Source organism: Schistocerca nitens, chromosome 8 (assembly GCF_023898315.1).
Source record: "Schistocerca nitens isolate TAMUIC-IGC-003100 chromosome 8, iqSchNite1.1, whole genome shotgun sequence".
Taxonomy (NCBI): Eukaryota; Metazoa; Arthropoda; class Insecta; order Orthoptera; family Acrididae; genus Schistocerca; species Schistocerca nitens.
The window spans coordinates 211,947,384-211,969,037 of record NC_064621.1 but is presented as its reverse complement, the minus strand read 5'-3'; the positions used below and the strand labels follow the sequence as shown (position 1 = coordinate 211,969,037).

General features: G+C 37.8%; 1 protein-coding gene across 1 annotated transcript in view; it reads left to right on the top strand.

Moving 5' to 3' along the window:
* Nucleotides 1-20,787, top strand: part of LOC126198755 (protein cramped) — a 160,766-nt gene extending 139,979 nt beyond the window's left edge. Inside the window, exons 14-16 of the mRNA XM_049935310.1 lie at nt 7,506-7,612; nt 9,760-9,870; nt 16,112-20,787. Coding sequence (XP_049791267.1) covers nt 7,506-7,612; nt 9,760-9,870; nt 16,112-16,222 — 329 coding nt within the window. The 3' untranslated portion in view covers nt 16,223-20,787. The remainder of the gene's footprint in view (nt 1-7,505; nt 7,613-9,759; nt 9,871-16,111) is intronic.
* Nucleotides 20,788-21,654: the final 867 nt, after the last annotated feature.

The window sequence follows — 21,654 nt, the reverse complement described above, 5'->3', positions numbered from 1 at the left end:
GCACAACATATTCACTGATGACAAACCAGTTTTGAGGCTCATACAACAGTGAAAACAATCAATTATTGACAGAAGTATTTAATATGATAGATAAAAAATCTGCTCACCAAGCAGCGGCAGAACATACACATAAAAGACGGTTGTAATTGTCAAGCTTTTGGCGCGAGTGGCTCCTCCTTCAGGCAGAAGGGTTGAATGGGAAGGGAGAGGGGTGACAGAAAAGGACTGGAGAGGTCTAGGACAAGGTTCGGGAAAGTCACCCAGAACCGTGAGTCAGAGGAGACTTACCATACGGCATGAGGAGGACAGACTGATTGTTGGGGACTGCATCGGACGAGATTTGGAAACCTGAGAGTTTAAAGTTGGAGGACAGGGCCATATGCAGACAGAGTTTACTACTTAAACACCGTGCATGAGTTAATAAGAGTGAAAAGCTAAGTGCATTATACATAACATAGATGGAAGGGGGCAGTGAAAAATAGATGGGAATGTCAATTAAAGATGCAGAAAATTAAAACGAGGTGAAGCAAAGAGTAGTTACAGTGAAGAAATGCTGACATGAAAGAAATTAACATAAATTAAGAAGGCCTGGTGGGTGGTGAGAACCAAGGACATGTTGTAGTGACAGTTTCCACCTGCGGAGTTTTGAGAAACTGGTGTCTGGGGGAAGAATCCAGATGGCGCATGTGGTGAAACGTGCACCGAGGTCTCGAATGTCACATTGTAGAGCATACTCTGCAACAGGATATTGCGAGTTGCTTGTATACACCCTTTGCCTGTGACCATTCATCCTAATTGATAATGTGGTGGTAGTCAAGCCGATGTAGAAGACCGAACAATGTTTACATAACAGCTGTTGTAAGACGTTTCGTTTCACAGGTGGCTCTCCCTTTGATAGTATATATTTTGCCACTTACAGGGTTGATATAGGTGGTGGTAGCAGAGCACAACAAAGTTGTTATCTGGAGGGGTCAGCAGTACCAGGATTGGATGTGATGGTCTGGGAAATCTGCTTTTTAACTAGGCTACTGAGGCACTTATATGCAGTGAAGGCTGAGGTGAGAATGATGGCGTATTGCTATAAAGAGTCTGCATCTGAACACATATGTTTGCCTCAGATGCCAAGGCTGTATGGAAGGTAACGTTTGACATGGAAAGGACGGCAACTGTCAAAATGTAAGTATGTTGATTGTTGGTAGGTTTTAATGTGGACAGAAGTGTGTAGCTGGCCTTCGGTGAGGACAGGATCAACATTAACGAAAGTGGCATGGAACTGATTGGGAGAAGGTACTCGGGGATTCCAGGAATTATAGCAGGTCAGCCTCACCATGAGTCCATATGGTAAAGATGTCATCAATGTATCTAAGCCAAGTCAGGGACTGAATACTTACGGATCCCAGGAAAGCCCCCTCCAAGTGACCCACGAAAAGGTTGGCATAGGGAAGAGCCATCCTGGTTCTCATGCCCGTACCCCTGATCTGTTAGTATGTCTGCCTCTCAAAGGTGAAGTAGTTGTTGGTAAGTATAAAGTTGATTAAGGTGAATAGGAAGAATGTCATAGGTTTGGAATTAGGTGAGCGCTAACTGAATAAATGTTCAGCAGCAGGCAGACCATGTGGGGGATGTTGGTATAGAGGGAGGTGGCCGATTATTAACTGAGTGAAAGCTGCTTATTCTTGGGAATAAGCTAATATTCTTAACAAGAAATGACAGTAGGGAATTATATATTGAGAGGCGAATGTCAAAATACCCAGACTCGTGAACATGGGTCAACAAGAGGTTTGTGAACTTACACCACTTACTGCCCAAACTGCCTGTTTCCGAGCCAATAATATTCTTTTAGAATAGGAAGAATTACCCCAAAATATGATACCATATGTCAAAAGTGAATGAAAATAAGTAAAGTAGACTAATTTTCGTGTCAAACTATCACCCACTTCAGATACGGTTCGAATAGTAAAAATGGTAGCATTAAGTCTTTGAACAAGATCCTGAATGCGGGCCTTCCATGACAGCTTACTATCTATCTGAACACCTAGAAATTTGAACTGTCAGTTTCACTAATCATATGCCTATTCTGTGAAATTAAAATGTCAGGTTTTGTTGAATTGTGTGTTAAAAACTGAGTCTTACTGTGATTTAGTGTTAGTTTATTTCCTACAAGCCATGAACTTAGGTCATGAACTGCACTATTTGAAACCAAGCCAATGTTGCATACAACATCCTTTACTATCAAGCTAGTGTCATCAGCAAACAGAAATATTTTGGTTACCCGTAATACTAGAGGGCATATCATTTATACAAACAAGGAACAGGAGTAGCCCCAACACTGATCCCTGCGTCACCCCCCACTTGACCATACCCCACTCAGACCCCACATAACAGCCATTCTCGACATTGTGAATAATGACCTTTTGCTGCCTGTTGCTAAAGTAAGAGGTGAATCAATTGTGAGCTACTCCCGTTTTCCATAACAGTCCAACTTCTGGAGCAGTATTTTGTGATCAACACAATCAAATGCCTTATTTAAATGAAATAAAATAAAAAATGCCTAGAGTTCAAAACCTCTTGTTTAACCCATCCAGTACCCTCACAGGAAAAGAGAATATAGCATTTTCAGTTGTTAAACGACTTCCAAAGCAGAAGTGTACATTCGATAGCAAATCGTGTGATATAAAATGATCAATTATCCTTACATACACAGCCTTTTCAATAACTTTAGCAAACACTGACGGCATAGAAATAGGTCTAAAACTATCTACATTATCCCTTTCTTCCTTTTTAAAAAGCGGCTTTACTACTGAGTACTTTAATCGTTCAGAAAAGTGACCATTCCTAAAGGAAAAATTACAAATATGGCTAAATACAAGACTAACAATTGCAGCACAGTACTTTAATATTCTGCTAGGCACTCCATCATAACCACGAGTCATTAGTCATCAGTGATTTAATTATTGAGTCTCTCTCGTCTGTTTCACAGAGGAGTATTTCAGACATCAATCTCTGATAGTCATTTGCCAAGAAAGTTATATGATTCCCTGTGGAAACTAAATTTTTAATTAATTCACCAGCAGTGTTCAGAAAATGATAGTTTAATACTGAACGTATATATGATTTGTTGGACACAGAAATATTTTTACTGCGAACTGACTTTATATCGTCGACCTTGTGCTGTTGACCAGACACTTCCTTCACAACTGACCATATGGTTTTAATTTTATCCTATGAATTAGCTATTCTGTTTGCATACCACATACTCTTTGCCTTCCTAATAACATTTTTAAGCACCTTACAGTACTGTTTGTAATGGGCTACTGTAACTTGATTGTGACTACTTCTAACATTTTGATGTGATTCCTGCTTTGTTCTACTAGGTATCCTTATCCCACTAGTCAGCCACCTGGGCTGCCTATTACTGCTACTAACCCGTTTAGAACATTCTAATGGAAAGCAACTCTCAAAGAGCATGAGAAATGTGTTAAGGAAAGCATAATATTTATCATCTATGTTATCGGCGCTATAAACATCCTGCCACTCTTGTCCTTGACAAGGTTTAAAAAACACTCTATTGCTGTTGGATTAATTTTCCTACATAGTTTGTAATTAAATGTGACATTTGTTTGAGTACTAAAGCTTTTTAGTGTTAAAATTTGTGCATCATGGTCTCAAAGGCCATTCACCCTTTTACTAACAGAACACATTCTGTATCAGATCATATGAATTTATGAGATCTACCAACATTCTTTTTCTTGCACCATCATAAACAAAATTTATATTGAAGTCACCACATATAACTAATTTCTGGTACTTCTTACAAAGTGAATCAAGAACCCTCTCTAGCTTGAGCAGAAATGCTCTGAAGTCAAGAGTTAGGGTACCTATAGACAACAACAATTAGAAGTTTAGTTTCACTAAATTCAACTGCCCCTGCACAACATTCAAATATCTGTTCAGTGCAGTGCCATGATATGTTTATGGACTCAAATGGAATACTGTTTTTTACATACATAGCCACTCCCCCACCCCGCAAGGAACTCCTTGGAAAACAGCCAGCTAATCTGTATCGTGGTAAAGGAAGCCTCTGAATTGTCAAATTATTAAAGTGGTGCTCTGATGCTCCAATAATTTGAGAGTCAACATATATAAGCAGTTCACAAACTTTATCTCTAATACCTCTTATATTTTGATGAAATATGCTAATTCCTTCTCTGCTTGGAAACATTATATCCTCTGAAGGTGGACCTCTAGTTAGAGGGACTTCCTAAGCAGGTATACCTATCAGCTGACTTCAATCTAAAAAAGGTGCAGCTCTAACACAAACTCCTACAAGAATTTTTCTATGGTGTAGACCTTCACTAACATACTCCTTTCCTTCAAGTGCTACAGTGGTAGATCCTTTGTCTGCTAGAATATAATGATTTTGAGGTATTGGTGGTGGATAAGTTGGGATAACAGTCTGAAGTGTTCAAGGCAGGGCTCAATGTCAGGTTTGCTGTTTAGCCTCAGTATCATATTACATAAGCATACACCACATGAGAATAAGGACACCACCTGGGCATCCGCTCTGTTGACAAGTTGCACATCATTTCACAAATTTTTCAATGTAACCATGTTCTACTATCATCAAGTAGCAATGTGTACTGTAACACCTTCGCAGGCATGCTATCTTTTTTTTGTGCGTTGTGTCCAATGGCATTGTTCATGGACATGTTCCTTGTGATGTGTGATTTGTAGAGGTGCATTTGTGGTTCATTGGTTTCTGTATCCTTGGCCAGGATATGGTTCTGGTTAGTAAGACTGCTGACTTGTTGATGTCTGAAAAGCGATAGTCCACAGTTGTAGACAGCGATAATTGAAAACGTGCTTTGTTGTTGAGTTTTCCCCTTACACATGGTATGAGCTTTACACAGTGGCACATGGAAAGCTATTGCCTGCATAAGCCTGAAGAGAGAAGTGTCCCAGGTACGAGACAACCATGGTATTCTCGCAATCAAATGCGTGTATGTTATGTGCTAGTCTGGCATGCCAGCAGTCAGACTGAAGTGTGATAACAACCTTATCCACATAACATACCACACTATTCCATTTTCTGTGGTGACAGAGAGCTATTTCCAAACACAAATCTTCTGGCAGATTCTGTTGCTCACGAATTTTCAGACTATTCAGTTGCTTTGACATCCATGTTTTTTGGACATTTGCTATGGTTGTTCTCCTTTTTTTAAAAAAAGGCATTCTGAACTTCATTCTATTTTTCCTTAAAAGAATGTAGCTATGTTGCTGTGTAAAGGATTTTCAGATTCTTTATATGTCATTTATAGATCATACTTTGCAGAAGCGTCTTAATCTTGTGATATATTGATGTAGTACCTTTTGATTTTTTTCTTGACAAGGCGTTAATAATCATTACTTTATTTTATGCAATTTGAATATTATTGAAGCTGTGACTGACTTAAATTCATAAAATATAAAGGAAAAACATCTACTTTGATTCCTGTATATATAGTTATCATCCATGGATTAAAATATATATATTTTGTGTAAATAAGAAGAAACTGAAGGTAGTTCTAATAGGTCCAGTCTCTTCCCTTTTGTTTCTGACTGAAGTACTGTGAGGCTGTCATGGATGCCATTCAGTATGTATTTGTTCTGGTGTATGTGGTTAGTGATTGTGGAGTTTTCACAGTGATTTAGTCTAAACACATAAGTGTGTTCTTTGACAGGTCCTTCATCTTTTTCCAGTGTTGAAATCGGGGCAACTGTTACATAGCGTTTTGTGTAATGGATAGATAAAAATTCTACTCATCAAGTGGCAGCAGCGGAAAAAACACACACACACACACACACACACACACACACACACACAAAATGATTTAACATTTACAAGCTTTCAGAGTCAGTGATGCCTCCTTCTAGCAGAGGAGTTGAAGGGGAAGGAAGAGTGGTGAAGGAAAAGGACTGGAGAGGTTTAGGGAAAGGAGTACAGTTCAGAAAAGTCATCCAGAACCCCGGGTCAGGGGGAGACTTACCAGATGAGATGAGAAGGAAAGACTGATTGTTGGGGACTGCACCAGACAAGATTCGAAAACATGAGAGCTTAAAGGTGGAAGACGGGTAATATGCAAGACGGAGACTCCTACTAAAACATTGTGCACGAGTTAATAAGAGTGAAAAGTTAAGTGCATTGTATGTAACAGAGGTGGAAGGGGTTCGCCGAAAAATAGATAAGTCAGAAAATGAGAGATGTAGAAAACTGAAATGGAGTAAAGAAAGGAGTAGTTACTGTTAATAAGTGCTTAGACGGAAGGAATTAATGTAAATTAAGGCCAGGTGAGTGGCGAGAACCAAGGACATATTTCCTGTTTGGGGAGGTGTTGTTTGTAAAGGAGAATATTTTTAATTAAGTATTCAAAAATAAGTTGATAATTTTTTGTGACACTGTACCTATGTATGATATTCTTGTATCAAATCTTTTCTGTGCCTTTCCTCTTCTGTTTAGTACATTCATTACAAAAATTGAATTATTTTCTAGTTTCCTGTAAATTTAAAAACTTTTGACAATCATTGAGTCTAGGAAATTTAAAGACTGACCAGTTCCATGTTTTATTCTGAACTTTATATAGTTGTGAAATGAATTAAATACTGAAAGAAGTTCAAGTTCTTGTTTGTTGCCAATAAATGAATTGTACAGTCAACATAGCTTTTATAATAATTATTTAGGGAAATCCATTTCTTTTACTGAATTGTGGGCCCCTACCCCTCCAGATAGATTTAGTGGAGTATACAAATTATGTTGCAGCAGTGATACAATTTGGGGGAGGGGGAAGGAGAGGGGAGAAACTCAAGTAAATTTCTCCAAAGATTTTGCGTTACTGTCTTCTGTCTTGTCATAGCAGTAGGTAATTAGGTGTGTTTGATTTGTTGTCCCAGTCTTTGGTTCAGTAAATGCAATTGATAGCTTCCTCCATTTGCCATTGATTTCAATCAGGGCTTGGTCTTGTATGTGTCCCCACCCCCCACCCCCTTCCCCAGTGGTTCTAGAATTCATTTGCTTATGCTTCAACTAGAAAATCTAACAAGCAGGAGTACTTCACTTTCTGCATGCTTAATAATTATATGTTGACTTGCCTGTTGCTTTACAGTAAAATCTATGTTTTTCTCTGCAAGTTTTCTGTTAATAAGTAGCTCATAAAACCCATTCCAAAATATATATCTTTAAAAAAAAAACACGTAATGTTTGATCTCTCATAGGGAGGCATTTTTTATGATTGCAGTCTATACTTACACTTAGTAATAAAAATACGCTACATTGCCAGTGAAAGTTATGTTTTGTGATAGCTGGGACCACATTTAACATTGTAAAATAGTAGGTAGTGATAATGGCTTCTTGTGTAATACTTGCACTATACAGGTGTCATTTGCATACAAGGGCATACTGTAAGAAGTAATTTTTTTTTTTTTCATTCCACTATCTAGTCATCTTTAATATCATGGGTTGTTATTTTCAGGTGGCCTGCTTCCGGCAGATGATGTCTTGGAGACGTCTTCAACAAGATCACTGCCCAGTCCCACAAGGATCCTTAAGGAGGATGACAACCAATGGCTTAATTCTGAGGTAATAGTAATTGCCAATTTCAAGACAGTGATTGTAAATTTTATTCAAAGGGTGTCAGACTGTCATGGCAACAGTCTCATTCTTGTATCTTTGTGTGTGATCATCTTATCTTAAATGGGTTTTATTCAGTTTTTTCCCTAAATAGTATGTATCATGCTTAAAGCTGCAGATTGTCAGTTTCATGTTTGGAGTAACAAGCAGATAGAAATTGATACTCCTTGAGTCTGTAATTTGAATTTTTCTCCTCATATTGTGACTTGTATTTGATTTGGTTTTATTCATTAACTATGTTACTCAGTAACAAAAATAATTACAACCTGCACTATAGTCCTGTGTGTTTTTATGTGCGCACACACACACACACACACACACACACACACACACACACACACACCGTTCAAGCACAGGCATGGGAAGTTGTGAGCACTGCGTGATAATGTGGAAGAATGGATTGGAAGCAAAGGCTGCACTGTATAATAATGTGGGATAGTGGATTGCGATGGGGAGATAGAACAGAGGTTGTGTGTGTGTGTGTGTGTGTGTGTGTGTGTGTGTGTGTGTGTGTGTGTGTGTGCAGGGCGGGTAAACATGTTTGAAATGTGTGAAAGATGACAGTTTTGTACTGTAAATGTAAGTCCAATATACGCCATGAGTCTATCTCAAGTAGCAATATAGCTCTTACAGTGACAAGTGATGCTGTTAATAATTGGGTCTGAGTTGTGTAGGAAATGAATGTCAAGTCTTCTTCCAATACTGCCGACCAAACAGCATCTTGGAACAAGAACTGTGAGCAGCAACGCACTTCCTGAGAGAATTCCAGACATCTCTGCATTCCAGACAACCTCTGAAAGATTCATTTTGAGAGATGAACTAGTCACACATTTGAAGGCTTGCACAGTCACAAGTTCCAATCATAAAATAGCGAGATTTATGCCCATTCCTACACAAAGTAGTAGTCTTGTCCAAAGACATCCCTTTCACAGTTGTTTTATGAATGAAAACTGACTATGGCTGTCACTAAGCATCACACATCTAATCTCACTTTGTGAGGTAGACTAGAATCTACCTGTGAAGAGGGTTTTAAGTGTAGTATACATTTTGGCATGCCCACTGAAAATGCTCTGTGTATGACGAGCCACAGAGATATGACTTGACTCTTTGCATACATATTACCTTAATTAAGCAGTCTTTTGTGTAAGATGGTAGATAATTTTGGCACTTGCGCCACAAAGAACAAACTAATTGGGATTGTCTTTCAGTCGTTTTCCTTACTCACTGAGATGTGGCTCAGTGGGAACACACTGGGTTCATATTTGGGAGAGGGTTGGTTCAGATCCCCATCCAGCGATCATGGTTTAGGGTTTTCATGATTTTCCCAAATTGGTTAAGGTGAATGCTGGGAAGGTTCTCTAGAAAGGGTATGGCCAGTTTCCTTTCAAAGTCTGAGCCTGTGCTTTATGTCTAGCACCCTTATCATTAGCGAGATACTAGGCCATAATCTTTCTTCCTTTTATTTTTGCATTGACAGAAGTTTAATATCAAACATTGGCACTTTATTTTGTTTAGCCTTCTAGCTTTTTAGAAATTGTTAACAGAACTGATTGGAAAAAAGACAAAAATCATTCCACTTAGCTGTCTCTTTATAAGCTTGTCATGCATCCAATTTTCCTTTAAGTCACATGCCTAGGCTATAAACCAGATTCTTCTCTTACTGTCACAGCTGCAACTTTTGATTCACACTCAAGTAGATAATTTCCTACTGTGTGCAGTTACTTAAGAGAGATTGCAGGACCAGTTTAGAGTTTTTCTTTTGATAGTCATGTGCAGTACTATTTGGCCATCCATCATGAGAGAGAGAGAGAGTGAGTTTGGGGAAAAGGGGGGGGGGGGCAGGTGGTGGTGGTGGTGGTGGTGGTGGTGGTGGTGGTGGTGGAAATCATGTAAGTGGGACAGTATGTTGCCGTAAATTTCACTGAGAAAGAGTACTGTAATTTTAAATTTCGTTCATTCAACATAATAGAGTTCAGTCATGACCCATAAAACATGCAAATAACTTGCGTCATTTGATTGGTATTTTTTTTTAAGTGTGTTAAGTAAATTTCTGGGCATGAGGGTAAAATTAAATTTTTGTTTTTTCTTTAATCCAGGTTGCTGATTTCTCTTTGAGCAGTTTTCTTGGCCACCTAGAATCTCCAATGAAGAATCCATGTGTTGGAACAGTTGTTCCAGTTGGAGAAGAATCACGTATGTCATCAGATGTAAGTATTCGTGTCATTCTGTGCATTCATATCTTTTTGATTACAAACAACAGGGACTTGAAAATGCAGCGTTTATTTTTGGCAAAATTAGCATCTATTTTTGGTGAAATTAGCATCTATTTTTCTTCTGTGAATGATTAGGTATATAAACTTAAAAACTTGCCATGCTATGTTGCTGAAGATGAAACTGACTTAAATAGTGATTTAAGATAAAATAATGATAATAATAATAATAATAATAAAACAGAATGGTTTTTATTCTCTATAATAAGTGGAATATTTCTTTTGCAAAAACTTCAACAGTTTTGTTCCAAAATGGTCTGCTTTAGTATATGGTTTGAGCTTCGAAATAAAAACCTGCGAGTGCAACTTCCTTGGCACTACAGTAAACAACTTCGCGTACTGTGTAACATTCCATTTGGAATTTGGGGGTGCATAATGAAAACATCACATTGGAACACCACTTTAATTTTTTCTTCACTATACTTGTTAAATGAAGGTCGTGTAATTGTGGGAGAAGTAGCAGGTAGTGGGATTCATAATTCGAAGTTGATTTCAGAAATTGCTAAACTCTTATTCAAATTGTAAAAAGTCTTGTGCATATATACTGTAGAGTTCCTTTTGAAAAACAAAAGCACAGAAAACTAACATGAAAAAACTGAAGCTAATAATGTGGGACTTTCATTGACATTTTTAGGAAGACTGAGAGAACAACAAAATTGAGTTCTTCACGTTTTCCAATTAACAAGAGAAATAACCCAATGAACTCCGCATCCAAGATGCACAAAAAAACCAATTAACTGTGAGCTTAAAACATTACACTGGCATCTTCAGACTGCGCAATTAGAATGAGATAACAACCAGGAAGTGAAAGATTAGAAGTGTAAGTTCTACAAGGGTTGAATGAAAAGTAATGCCTCCACCTTCGTTAATTGGGTTTGGATGGGAATATTTTAATAAATCAAATGCAGAAATGAGCCTTAAAATGTGATCTTTAATTTCCAATATTCACTTTTCCACATAATCACCAGCCAATTGGATACATTTCTGCCGACAATGGACAAATTTTCTGAAGCCATCACGGAAGAAGTCGACACAACTGAGGTTTCGTCTCGGAGTCGTAATGGTGTACCCACGTTTCGTCTCCTGTCACTACTGACTGGAAAGAGGCGTCACCTTCATTCTCATAACGCGAGAGGAGTTCCTGGCATTTCAAGTTGTGTGCTTCCAGTGTACCCATCATGCACAGATCTTCCGATAGCCAAGCAAAGCATTAATGTGACCCACACGTTCTTCTGAAATGCTGATTGTGCTTGCAGTTTATCCCTGAGTGATATGACGACTGTCCTGAATCAGTCTGTCAACATTTTGCTTGTGAAACTCGGTGGTTGGTGTCACAGGACATCCAACTCTTTGCTTGTCATGAAGGTCAGATGTTCTCGCCTCAACATCTTTAAACTTACTCACCCAATGACGCTCAATACTCACATCAACACAATCACCATAAACTGCTTTCATTCTCTGATGAATCTCCTTTGGGGTGACACCTTCTGCTGTCAAGAATTCAGTGACTGCATGTTGCTGAAATCGCATTGACTGACCGAACTTCTGAGCAGGGCTCCATACTTTATACTGTAACAAAACAACCGTTGAATACTAAGTCTTCCTGCCAACTGGAGCTGTAGAGAAGTGGCTACAGAACAAGCCAGTATCTGCCGTATACCAGTGCTGCCAACTGTTGAAGAGTTACAAAGATGGAGGCATTACTTTTCAGTCAACCCTTTATGTTCTCAGCCCAAACTGTACTTGAGGGATGACGGCATGCTTGTACCAAAGTGACAGATGTGGAAGTTGAGGAACTCTGCCACTGTTTCCTGGGGCAGGTGGTCTAAATGCATGTTCTATGTTTCTACGAAAGCAGAACTTGCACGTGATAATAGTAATTGCCGATCCCTTCTGGTGATGTGAGAATTGTACTTGAAATAAGAAAATGAAAAACACCAAGTCCTACGACAAATGGTGTGAACAAAGCGTTTTGTAATGGCTACCATGCAGTTGCTTGCTAATCTTGGCAGCATCATATACAAAGAAGTTCATGCTTGACTTTCAAAGCTATTTTTTGAAACCATAGTTCAAACCCCCCTCCTGCCAACCTGCCTCATTTTTCCACAAATTAGCAAACAGAGATAAACATTTGTTTGTTCTAAAATGCTATACCAGGATCCGAATAACAAAGCAATAGGCAGGTAGTTGTTTACATGACAGCTACCATAGCAAAAACCAACCAGTGAACTAGTTTGGTCATGCCATTATTTTCTTGCATTGATATCAAATCACTAACTGTGACCAGTACTGTAACTGTTAAGTTTTGTTTTACTCATGTGCTTTGTTTCTTTCTCCTTTTTTTTTTTTTTTTTTTTTTTTTTTTTTTTAAATACTCAAAAGAATGTCCGCCACGAATTGTGAAAGTAATCAGCAAAATGATTAATATCGTGCAAGGTGAACTAATCACTGCAGACTAACGGAAAACATCAGGTAGACTTCAGTACTGAATTGTACAGTTGTTACTGCCATGGCCATTTTGGTCTGTGGGTAAAAGCAAACTGCTTAATCTGGCACTACTGTGTGTGTCTAGTTGTCAGTCACTTTGTTGTTATGATACAAGTATAGGCCCAACAGCTGAGTCCTACAAAGCCATATGTGACGTGTATCCTATAGACCATTCAGTAGTCCACAGGCTCCAGAGCATTAACTTATGATTGCTCTAGTATGTCATTGCATTTGTTCGTAGGTGCGTTCTCTTTCCAAATTTGGCTGCACCACACATTGTGGTATATCAGTAACTGAAAATTGATTACTTTTTTAATATTTATACCCAGAGAATAAAAAAATTTCAAACTATACCTGATAAAATATTTCATCTTTAAAAATCCACAATAAAATGGCATTTATTAGGTAAATTTGTATTTTTCTATTTTGAAGCACAGTTCACATCTATATTTGCCTTTATCACAAATGTGAATTTTTGAGGTCCCTTCTAATGAATTGAAACCATGGATTTAACAACATAATTGTTTTTAAGCTACAGCTTAGGATACTTTCTTGTTCATTTTTTTTAATTACAAAATGTTCCTACAAAATGATTTGTCAGTATTTTTTTGTGAGTTACTTCTCACAGGAACTCTCACAGTAACTCTCACAGTTTGGTACAATCAGCAGACATGGAAACTTGTAACACTTGAGACAGTATACACAAGGACATAGATATAAAACTACCCAAATTTCATTACTACAAGGACAACAGTCCTAAATCATGGCTTTAGTTTCTATGATTGTCAAATTTGCTTTTGTGTGGGCATTCTTTCAATTAGGGAGAATAACACACAGCATGCTGAGTTGCTGTCTTTTTTTTTTCCTCATTCTGTAGATTACTTCTCTTATCACTTTTTTCCTTACTTTTTGTCATTTCAGTTGGTGTAATATTTGTAAAGAAGAGAGGAAATTGCAGCGTGTCCACTGTTCTTCAAATACCTTTGACTATGGTCTTAACTGTAATATCCTGTCCTAATATCCTATAACAATAATAATCCATTGTTACATCACTTTCTGCACTCAGAAATTCATTGTTTCATAAGCTTCAGTTCTGCTATCTTGTCACACCTATTTGAGAAATTTATGAGCAGTTTGTTACTGAAGAAGCAGTGTTGAGCACTGTATCATTTGAACCATCTCCAAATCTGTCTTCTTTATACAGACTGCCTATGAGTCACCTGTGATGGAACAGGTATAAAAGTCCTGGCAGCTGCATATGGCCTTAGACAGCTTTGTACATGTGACGTAAAGGAGCATGTGTCCCAATTTCCACAATTTCGATTTGTGACCATATTTATAATACCCAAATGCTGCTTCATGTGCCCGTTTAACATTGCCTAAACCAGTCATGAGCAGGAGGAGGACTGCTGCTCTTATTCCACAAATGAAGCAGTGTACAGGTATTACAAATGTAGTTGTAAGCTGAGATTGTGCACCTGCACCTTTCAGGTATGGAAGGAACTATTGACTATTCACCACACATTCTCTGTAAAAGAAATAGCCCAGAATATTCTAGTCTCTTTTCTTTATGAATACAGAATGATTTGTCTTTCTGCATGTGCTACAGCAGAAGAGAAAAAACTATGGAAATTATCATACTTTGCTTCCAGTAGGTTTCTAGATGGCTGGTATTTTCCCCTGGAAGCAGTTTTCTAACGGAGGAAAAGGTGTGAATGTAACACTGAAACAGCAAATAATTGAAAATAACCATTGAGTCATGTTTAATTATTCCCAACATGATGAATGGATTGACCAGTACTGGCCTCTTGAAGGAAATAACTCAGTACTCCTATTCTTCACACTACAAGGCAGGTCCTCCTTAAACTAGGTCCTAAGTGACCTGGATCTCCCTACTGCCTCTGGCTAACCTTCCCAGCTATTTTATTCTCTCCTGTAGAAGAAAACTTATTCAAAGGCAAGGAGTGCTGTTGTTTATGTATTGGTTGTATTAGGAGTGATCCCCCCTGAATATAAGCACTGCCCAGTCCATTTCTCTTTTGAGTGTAACAAATTTCTGAATAGATGTTCCCATTTTGTACTGTAGCAGCCTTATTGACTTGTTTGTTGCTTTATGTTAAAAATCAGTCTTGTTGGTCATCTATGTTTCCTCTTAAACTATTGCTTCACTTTCATATAGTGACTTTATATGGTGTCATACTTCCCTCCAACTTCTTTTTTGGTTGATTGCTCCTTTTCATTTGTTCAGAAAAATTTTGTGCTTGTTGAAGGTTTATTCAGTTTTGTCTGCCAGTGATTTGTCACTGGGTAGTGAGGTATTTTTCTGTGAATAATACTATTTTCTCTGCTTGATAACCTTATGCCATGATGTGTTGTACTGGGGACCTTTTTGCATCACTCCCTTTGTCGACCAGTTTGCTCTGAAGCCCAGTATGCTGAACTGTTTATTGTAATGTGTTTTTCCCAGTTAAGCTTGAAAGGAGCTATGATGTCTGTTCACCTCAGTTAGCTTCAGCACATTAATCCCCATAAAGGCAAAAAAAGTAGAAAAAAACCTTTCCTGATTTCTCCCAAACTGTTCAAATTTATGTCGGTATTACTTGATTTTTCAGCAGTCTTTACAGTATAGTTTCTCTCTCTCTCTCTCTCTCTCTCTCTCACACACACACACACACACACACACACACACACACACCTTTCTTCCACATATTTTTCCTACAGGCCTACTTAATCTTTGGTATTGCTCCCAAAGACCTTACATTAAAAGTTCCTGTCTCTGGTTGCAACCCATCCTTTCACCTATCCCTCCTTAAATTCCAGAGTGATCAGTCCTTAGCCGTCCTCACATTGTTGCTTGCTTAATACATTGGCTCTACCAACCACGACTTTCAATAGCTTCAGTCTCTCATTAAAATCCTTCACCTTTCAGTCCTTGAATGTGTTAGCACAGTCAGTGCAACTCTCTTGTAGTTAGCCATAAATTTGTACAAAATACGTCATACTACCAAGAGAATCTTCAGCTTTTTAGTCAAATAACTCGAAATTACTGTCTGTCTTTCCACCCTCACATGACCACTATCCAGAACACTGCCATCTCTCGCCACCAGCAAACAAGCATACTCTGCCCTTCACCCTTCCAACCATGTACAGTTCTCATCTGAGCCCAACAATAATGCTCACCCAACTCCAACATCACACAACCCTGACCCCCATTCAGTCCTTGATATGTAATGTAGATCTCTCTCCAATACTGGGACATTGATCCTTTCCAAAGGCCTAACCTTTAGCTTCCACGCACAAATTCAAGCACACTGTCCTTGTCGAAGGTCTCCAGTCAGTCACCAGTCTATCCTTCTCTCCTCCCAAGAAAGCTGCTGTTAGTTCTGCAAGCTGAGATATGTATCACTTTTACTTTCTTATCAGCAGTACTACAAATTTCGCCTTTCTGGTGAACTATCATACAACTAAATTCTATGATTGTTATTAACAGTGGACACAAAGTGTGGATTGAAAAGTGTTATCAGTGAAAATATGAAAAAGTAAGACACCAAGATAATGGGAAAAGGAATCATTTCATTGCATCTGATATTGACACCAAACAAGTTTGCTAATATGTTGTAATTAACATTGTAAAACTGTCTCTGGACATCTAATATACAAGTGTGATACTTACTTTGTGTTAACGTTGCAGGTGGAAGCACAGTTGCAGTGTTTGATGAGTGAGAATAGTGTGGATTACATGGCAAAGTTTGCTGACCTGGCTGCTCAGATAGCATCTGATGGAGCTGTTAGTAAAAAATAAATGTCTCTGTTAAAGTTGCACAAACTAATGTAAGCGGATGACAAGTGTGCCAGAAGAAACTTTGCTTCAGAAAGTTAAAGCGTGTGCTCTTAAGTGTCCCATTCATCACAAAGTGCCCATGCTTAATTTATTCTCTCTTCGCACTACTTATCCGAGGTGTGTGTGTGTGTGTGTGTGTGTGTGTGTGATTTTTGAGTTATTTGTTTCAGTGAAAAAAGGAATTGTCTGTGTGAATTTAAATGTAAGTGCATCAAAATCGTGTAGAAGCAGAAGCGCGTTTTTGTACTGTCTATTTTACTATAACCTTGGCACATTTTTGTGCTTTATTTATTTTATAAACATAAGTTCATTAATAGTACAATGGCAACTCACTTTTACATCATATTATTTTATAATTCTTCTCTCTCTCTCTCTCTCTCTCTCTCTCTCTCTCTCTCTCTCTCTCCCTCCCTCTCCCTCCCCCCCCCCTCTTTCCCCTCTCCCCCCCTGCCTTGTCCCTATACTTTCGCCCCTCTCTCCCCTCCACATTCCCTTCATTTGCAGCAGTTAGTGGCAATTCAGTTCATAACATCAAGCATTTTGTGAACTTTATCTGGTTGTTTGCAAAATTCTTATCACAAAATTGAAGGGCATAGTTAAAATTTGATTTTATTTCGTTTTCATTATTTGTATGTTTGTGAAGAAGGATAACAAACATACTTTTTTGCATATTTTAGTTCATGTTGTGTAAGATTCATCATTGTAGCAATTCACATTTGTGTGGCTACTAACATGTCATAAGCATTGGCAGTTTTTTCCCCACAAAATCCCATAAACTTTCTCTTGTGTTTCCATCTTGGAGGATACATCCAAATTTATTAAACTAACTATATGAAATTCAGAAACATTTTTTTTATACGTAATCATTGTGTGGGTGGGAATAAATTGTTTTTACTGAGTTTGAAGAACATATTGCAAATACACAGTAATTATAGTTGTTCACTCTGCTGACTTATGTGCCAACATAAAGTTTCATTACAGTCAAATCCAGTGAGCTGGAGAGCTTAGGCTTGGGCACTTAAAATCTCAAGTATAGCCTTAACCTTTCAGTTTCTCAAACCTAAGAGACATATTAATATGAGGCCCAAACCTGCCAGACACTCTCATCCTCGCATGGAAACTAGGATGTGCCACCAAGACCATCAGTCAACAGAAAACTTGCTCTGGGTACTGACATCTGCTAAGCAGTTCAAATATCTTGGCTACAGTACCATCAGAGGTGTGATGGAGGAGAAAACTAAGAAGACATGCTATTTAAGAGCTTGAAATCTCCAACTTGAACTACATCTGATAGTTTGAAGGCCAAAGATTTGCATTAACTACATTAATAAGACTCATTCTGAGTCACACTGGCAAGCTCATCATTTTCATTCAGCACAAGCCTGGTAATCACATCCATAATAAACAATTTGGGGACACCTCGATTGAATTCTCCAGCCCACCCGAATACCCAGTGTCTCTCTCCACTTCATCTGTTAAATAAGGAATTATCCCTTCCAAAGTCTGATAAGGAATGTATAAGCCAGGCTGTCAGCAAATATCAACACAGATGAGGCTCAGATAAATGTGCAAGCATTTCTACTAAACTGAGCAGTACCCTTCTGATGTTTTATCTGTCCCAACAAAAATAAGGTTTATGTACAATGAAAAACTGGACTTGTAACTCATTACTTCAAAATACCTATAGCAACAGATATTTGTCGTCTTGCTTGGCTCAAGAGCAGGACTGTTGATGTATTTGTCTGAAAAGGGCTGGCTCCCTAATGGGCTTCACAATAGCTAAATTAATGAATTACTATGCTTTATCTGTAGTTTCCTTAGGTGATTGACAATAATGACCCAGTTGAACTTAAAAGTGAATGTGGATTTTATGATTATTGGTCCCTGCGTCAGACATCATAGGAGCTAGTCACTCACTCTCTGTTAGATCATATAATACAATCCTATGCATGGGACTTTCTTACCAGCACCTGCTTTTAAGGGCTGGATGGAAACCTGCACTGAACATGTACGTGCTGCATTAGCATATTTGTAGCATTGCAACGAGTTAATCCAATCAGTAGAGCATCCCCAAACCACAGGCTGCAGTGGTATCATGGGGCACTTTTCTCAAGGATTTCTTAACCACTTGCATGGTAGTAGTTACAGCAAAGTGAGAAATCCGTATCAGCTGCTATTTATGTGCCAAGTCGACCACCAATGTCTCAATTTCAGTGAAGAAGGTAATAAAGACTTCTACTGACTCAGCAGTGTTTGACTGATGTAGTACCTATGACAATACTGTGATTAGTTCCACATTGTATAATAATGATCTTTGCTACTACTTTGACCCACAGTGTCTACACGAGACAGGAATTGGTTGATAGGTGATGTTGTTCCTCCCACACTCAACAGAGGTGACAATATTATGCCAGTATGCTGACTAGGGCGTTTTTGTCAGTAAAGCATTCTATCGAGTTACTTTCTCATCGGGTTATATCTTTCTTTGGTACTATTCAAAGTTAATAAAAGGTCATATTGTGATTGACTAAATTATCCAACTGCTTGTTACATAAGTGTTGCCTGAAGATCCACCTATGGATGTGCGCTATGAACTGCACTTCAGAATTGTCAGAATCAGACTAGCACACAGTATTCTGCTGTCTTCCAGTCATTGCCTGCACTAAGCCCTCATCATGTTTCACAATGTTATCTATTGTTAACAAATACACCGTTACTGAATAATTATGAAAAATAGAGAAATAGGCTTACTCAGTTACTTGCAGTTGCAAATTGTCACAAGTTGCTAAATTGTATGTAATTGTAAATGTGTTTTTGTGTGCAGAATTCCCAAAAGGAAAGGCAGTTCCTGCTCACATAATAAATGTCACTCTGTGAGTTGTTTTTGATTACCATATAATGATGTAAATGTGATCACAGAGCCTCCACTGCTTCTAACCCTCACCACGCAATGCCTAACAACTGAAAGCTGATAAAGTTGTTGCATGGTGTCAGTTTAGAAAGTGAAAAATAAAAAGTACAACACAAATTCAAAGTAATTCATGAGGATCTGACAAGCTTTCCTTGTTATTTTGTGCCTCTTTTCCATTAACCTTTTTGACTTTTGGGTTTGAGGGAGGGGTACTATATTTCACAAGGTTGATTAGAAAGAGACGCTGTGTGCAGATTTTCGAGAAGTTTTGCACAATTTGAACCAGCTGTGTCTTGCTGAAAGCAAATTTCAAGCAACAAGTGTCTTGCAGCATTGTTTTTATACATCCAAGAGGTTTGTCAATTTACTGATCCTTCGCTTGTGTTTCATTGGTTTTACTTTTTTAAGCATTTTGGTGTCCTCCAGTACTAATACTGTATGATGATGTGATTATGTACAAACTGAAATAATAATGGCAGTTGGGTGTGTAACAACTGTTTAGTGGATGTTATCAAAAAGACTTTGAATACAAATCAAATGCTTGGAGTGTGTGTGGTGTGTGTGTGTGTGTGTGTGTGTGTGTGTGTGAGAGAGAGAGAGAGAGAGAGAGGGGGGGGGGGAGGCAATGGGAACAGGTATACCAATTTTCAGTTTCTTCATACTACCCAAGTGTGTCCACATAATGTCGACTGATGAACCTTATTTTTGCTTAAGGCTCTGCAAGACTTTTATTTATTATGTTTTAACATCACTGTGTGTGTGTGTGTGTGTGTGTGTGTTTAAGACTGCAGATTCATTTTTCATTATAATTGTTGTTCCAGTCATTAAGTTGTCATTATGGTGCGTGATATACACGAGTAAAGTAGTGACCTGTATAGTGCCAGTACTTACTCATATGCTGTTATCATTGGAAGTCACCAATGAATCTGTGCAGATTTTATTGTTGTATGTACAAAGTACAAGATAAAATATATTCATATTATACCTTTTCATAAAGCTTTACACTTTGCACATTTAATGATGGAAAACTGTTATTTTTGTATATTATTCATATTAATATAATAATTCAGGTACATTTGTTACACTGCATAATTTATTCTGTGTCTTGTTTTGAATATTCTGTTTGACATTCAGTGTAAAGCAGCTCTACTTCACAGCTTATAATGCTGTGCAATATTAGTTGTTTAGTCTCTAGCAATGTAAAATCACCAAAACTTTTAGACTGTACATTCTTTCTCTTACATACCAATTATGCTGAGATGGATGTAGTCCCATCTGTTGTGTACCTGAGGTATAAAAGAATGACTTTGTAAGAGTGAAATTGCTCGCTAAGTTTAGATTTGTACTTTTGTAAATTTGTGAGAATACTTCTGTATTAAAACATAATGTGGTACAGTTAGAAATTTGTGTGAAAAACACTATGCTCTGCAACATGTGTTCATTAGGGTAACTTTTTGCATAATTTTGTTAAATATATAAGCAACAGACAGTTAAATATGTATACAAAGTTACAGTGTCATAGCCAGTATTTATTAAACTGTGTGTTCTTTCTTTCCTGTCTTTCTTTATAAATAAAAATGTGAAACATAGTTACTTTTTCAGCATAGGTTCTGGAAAGAAATTTTTGAGGATGGCACATTTCTGTGATGAGATATTGTAACATTAGGTCAGTCTTAAATTGCATCTATATTAAAGAAAGTGAATGAAATAACTGTCAACTGTATTACCAGTTTGATTTCTGGATACTTTTCAAGATACACAGTTCCTCCACAGAGAATTTCATAATCTTCATCTGTAACCTGTTTTGCACATGGAGAATTTTCAGTGGTAAATTTATTGCATAAAAGATCAATATTAAACCTTTTCACGCATATGTAGCCTGAACACTGCCAAGTTTAAAAACGGCTTATGCTGTGAAATGTTAAATAAGAAATAGCTGCTCTAAGCTAGTAAATTGTTGCCTCGACAAAATTTTTATCTTATAAACTTGGGTGGGCTACAGATAAATATGCCTTTAAACGCTCACACTACAGATGTTGTTATTATTTGTTAGAAATTTTCATTTTCTTGTGAGCTACTGAGGCATGTTCCATATTATATTTAGGTGGCAAAAGTAATTATTCTCCAAAAACTTGGATCATTGTGGAGTGTATTAATGGCATAAGTAGCGAAAATAAAATGCCGGTATGTACCACATGTATTAAGGGTCGATTGTTGTGACCTATGAAAATGCACATGTGGTGACTGGTCACTAGTTCACAATGTGTTATTCATGTTAAATATTCATATTGCTATAGCTGTAGGGCACTAGTAAACAGCTGAATTAAACAAATTTGCTGTTGCTTATAGCACCCCAGTTTTCCTAGTGGCTAAAGCAACTAACAAAATGAAATGAAGAGCAACTATACTGAAGTCCCAGAGGTCAGCCAGGGTGCAGTCTAAATTGAACCCTTTCTCATGTGACCAGTAGGGTTGAAGTCAT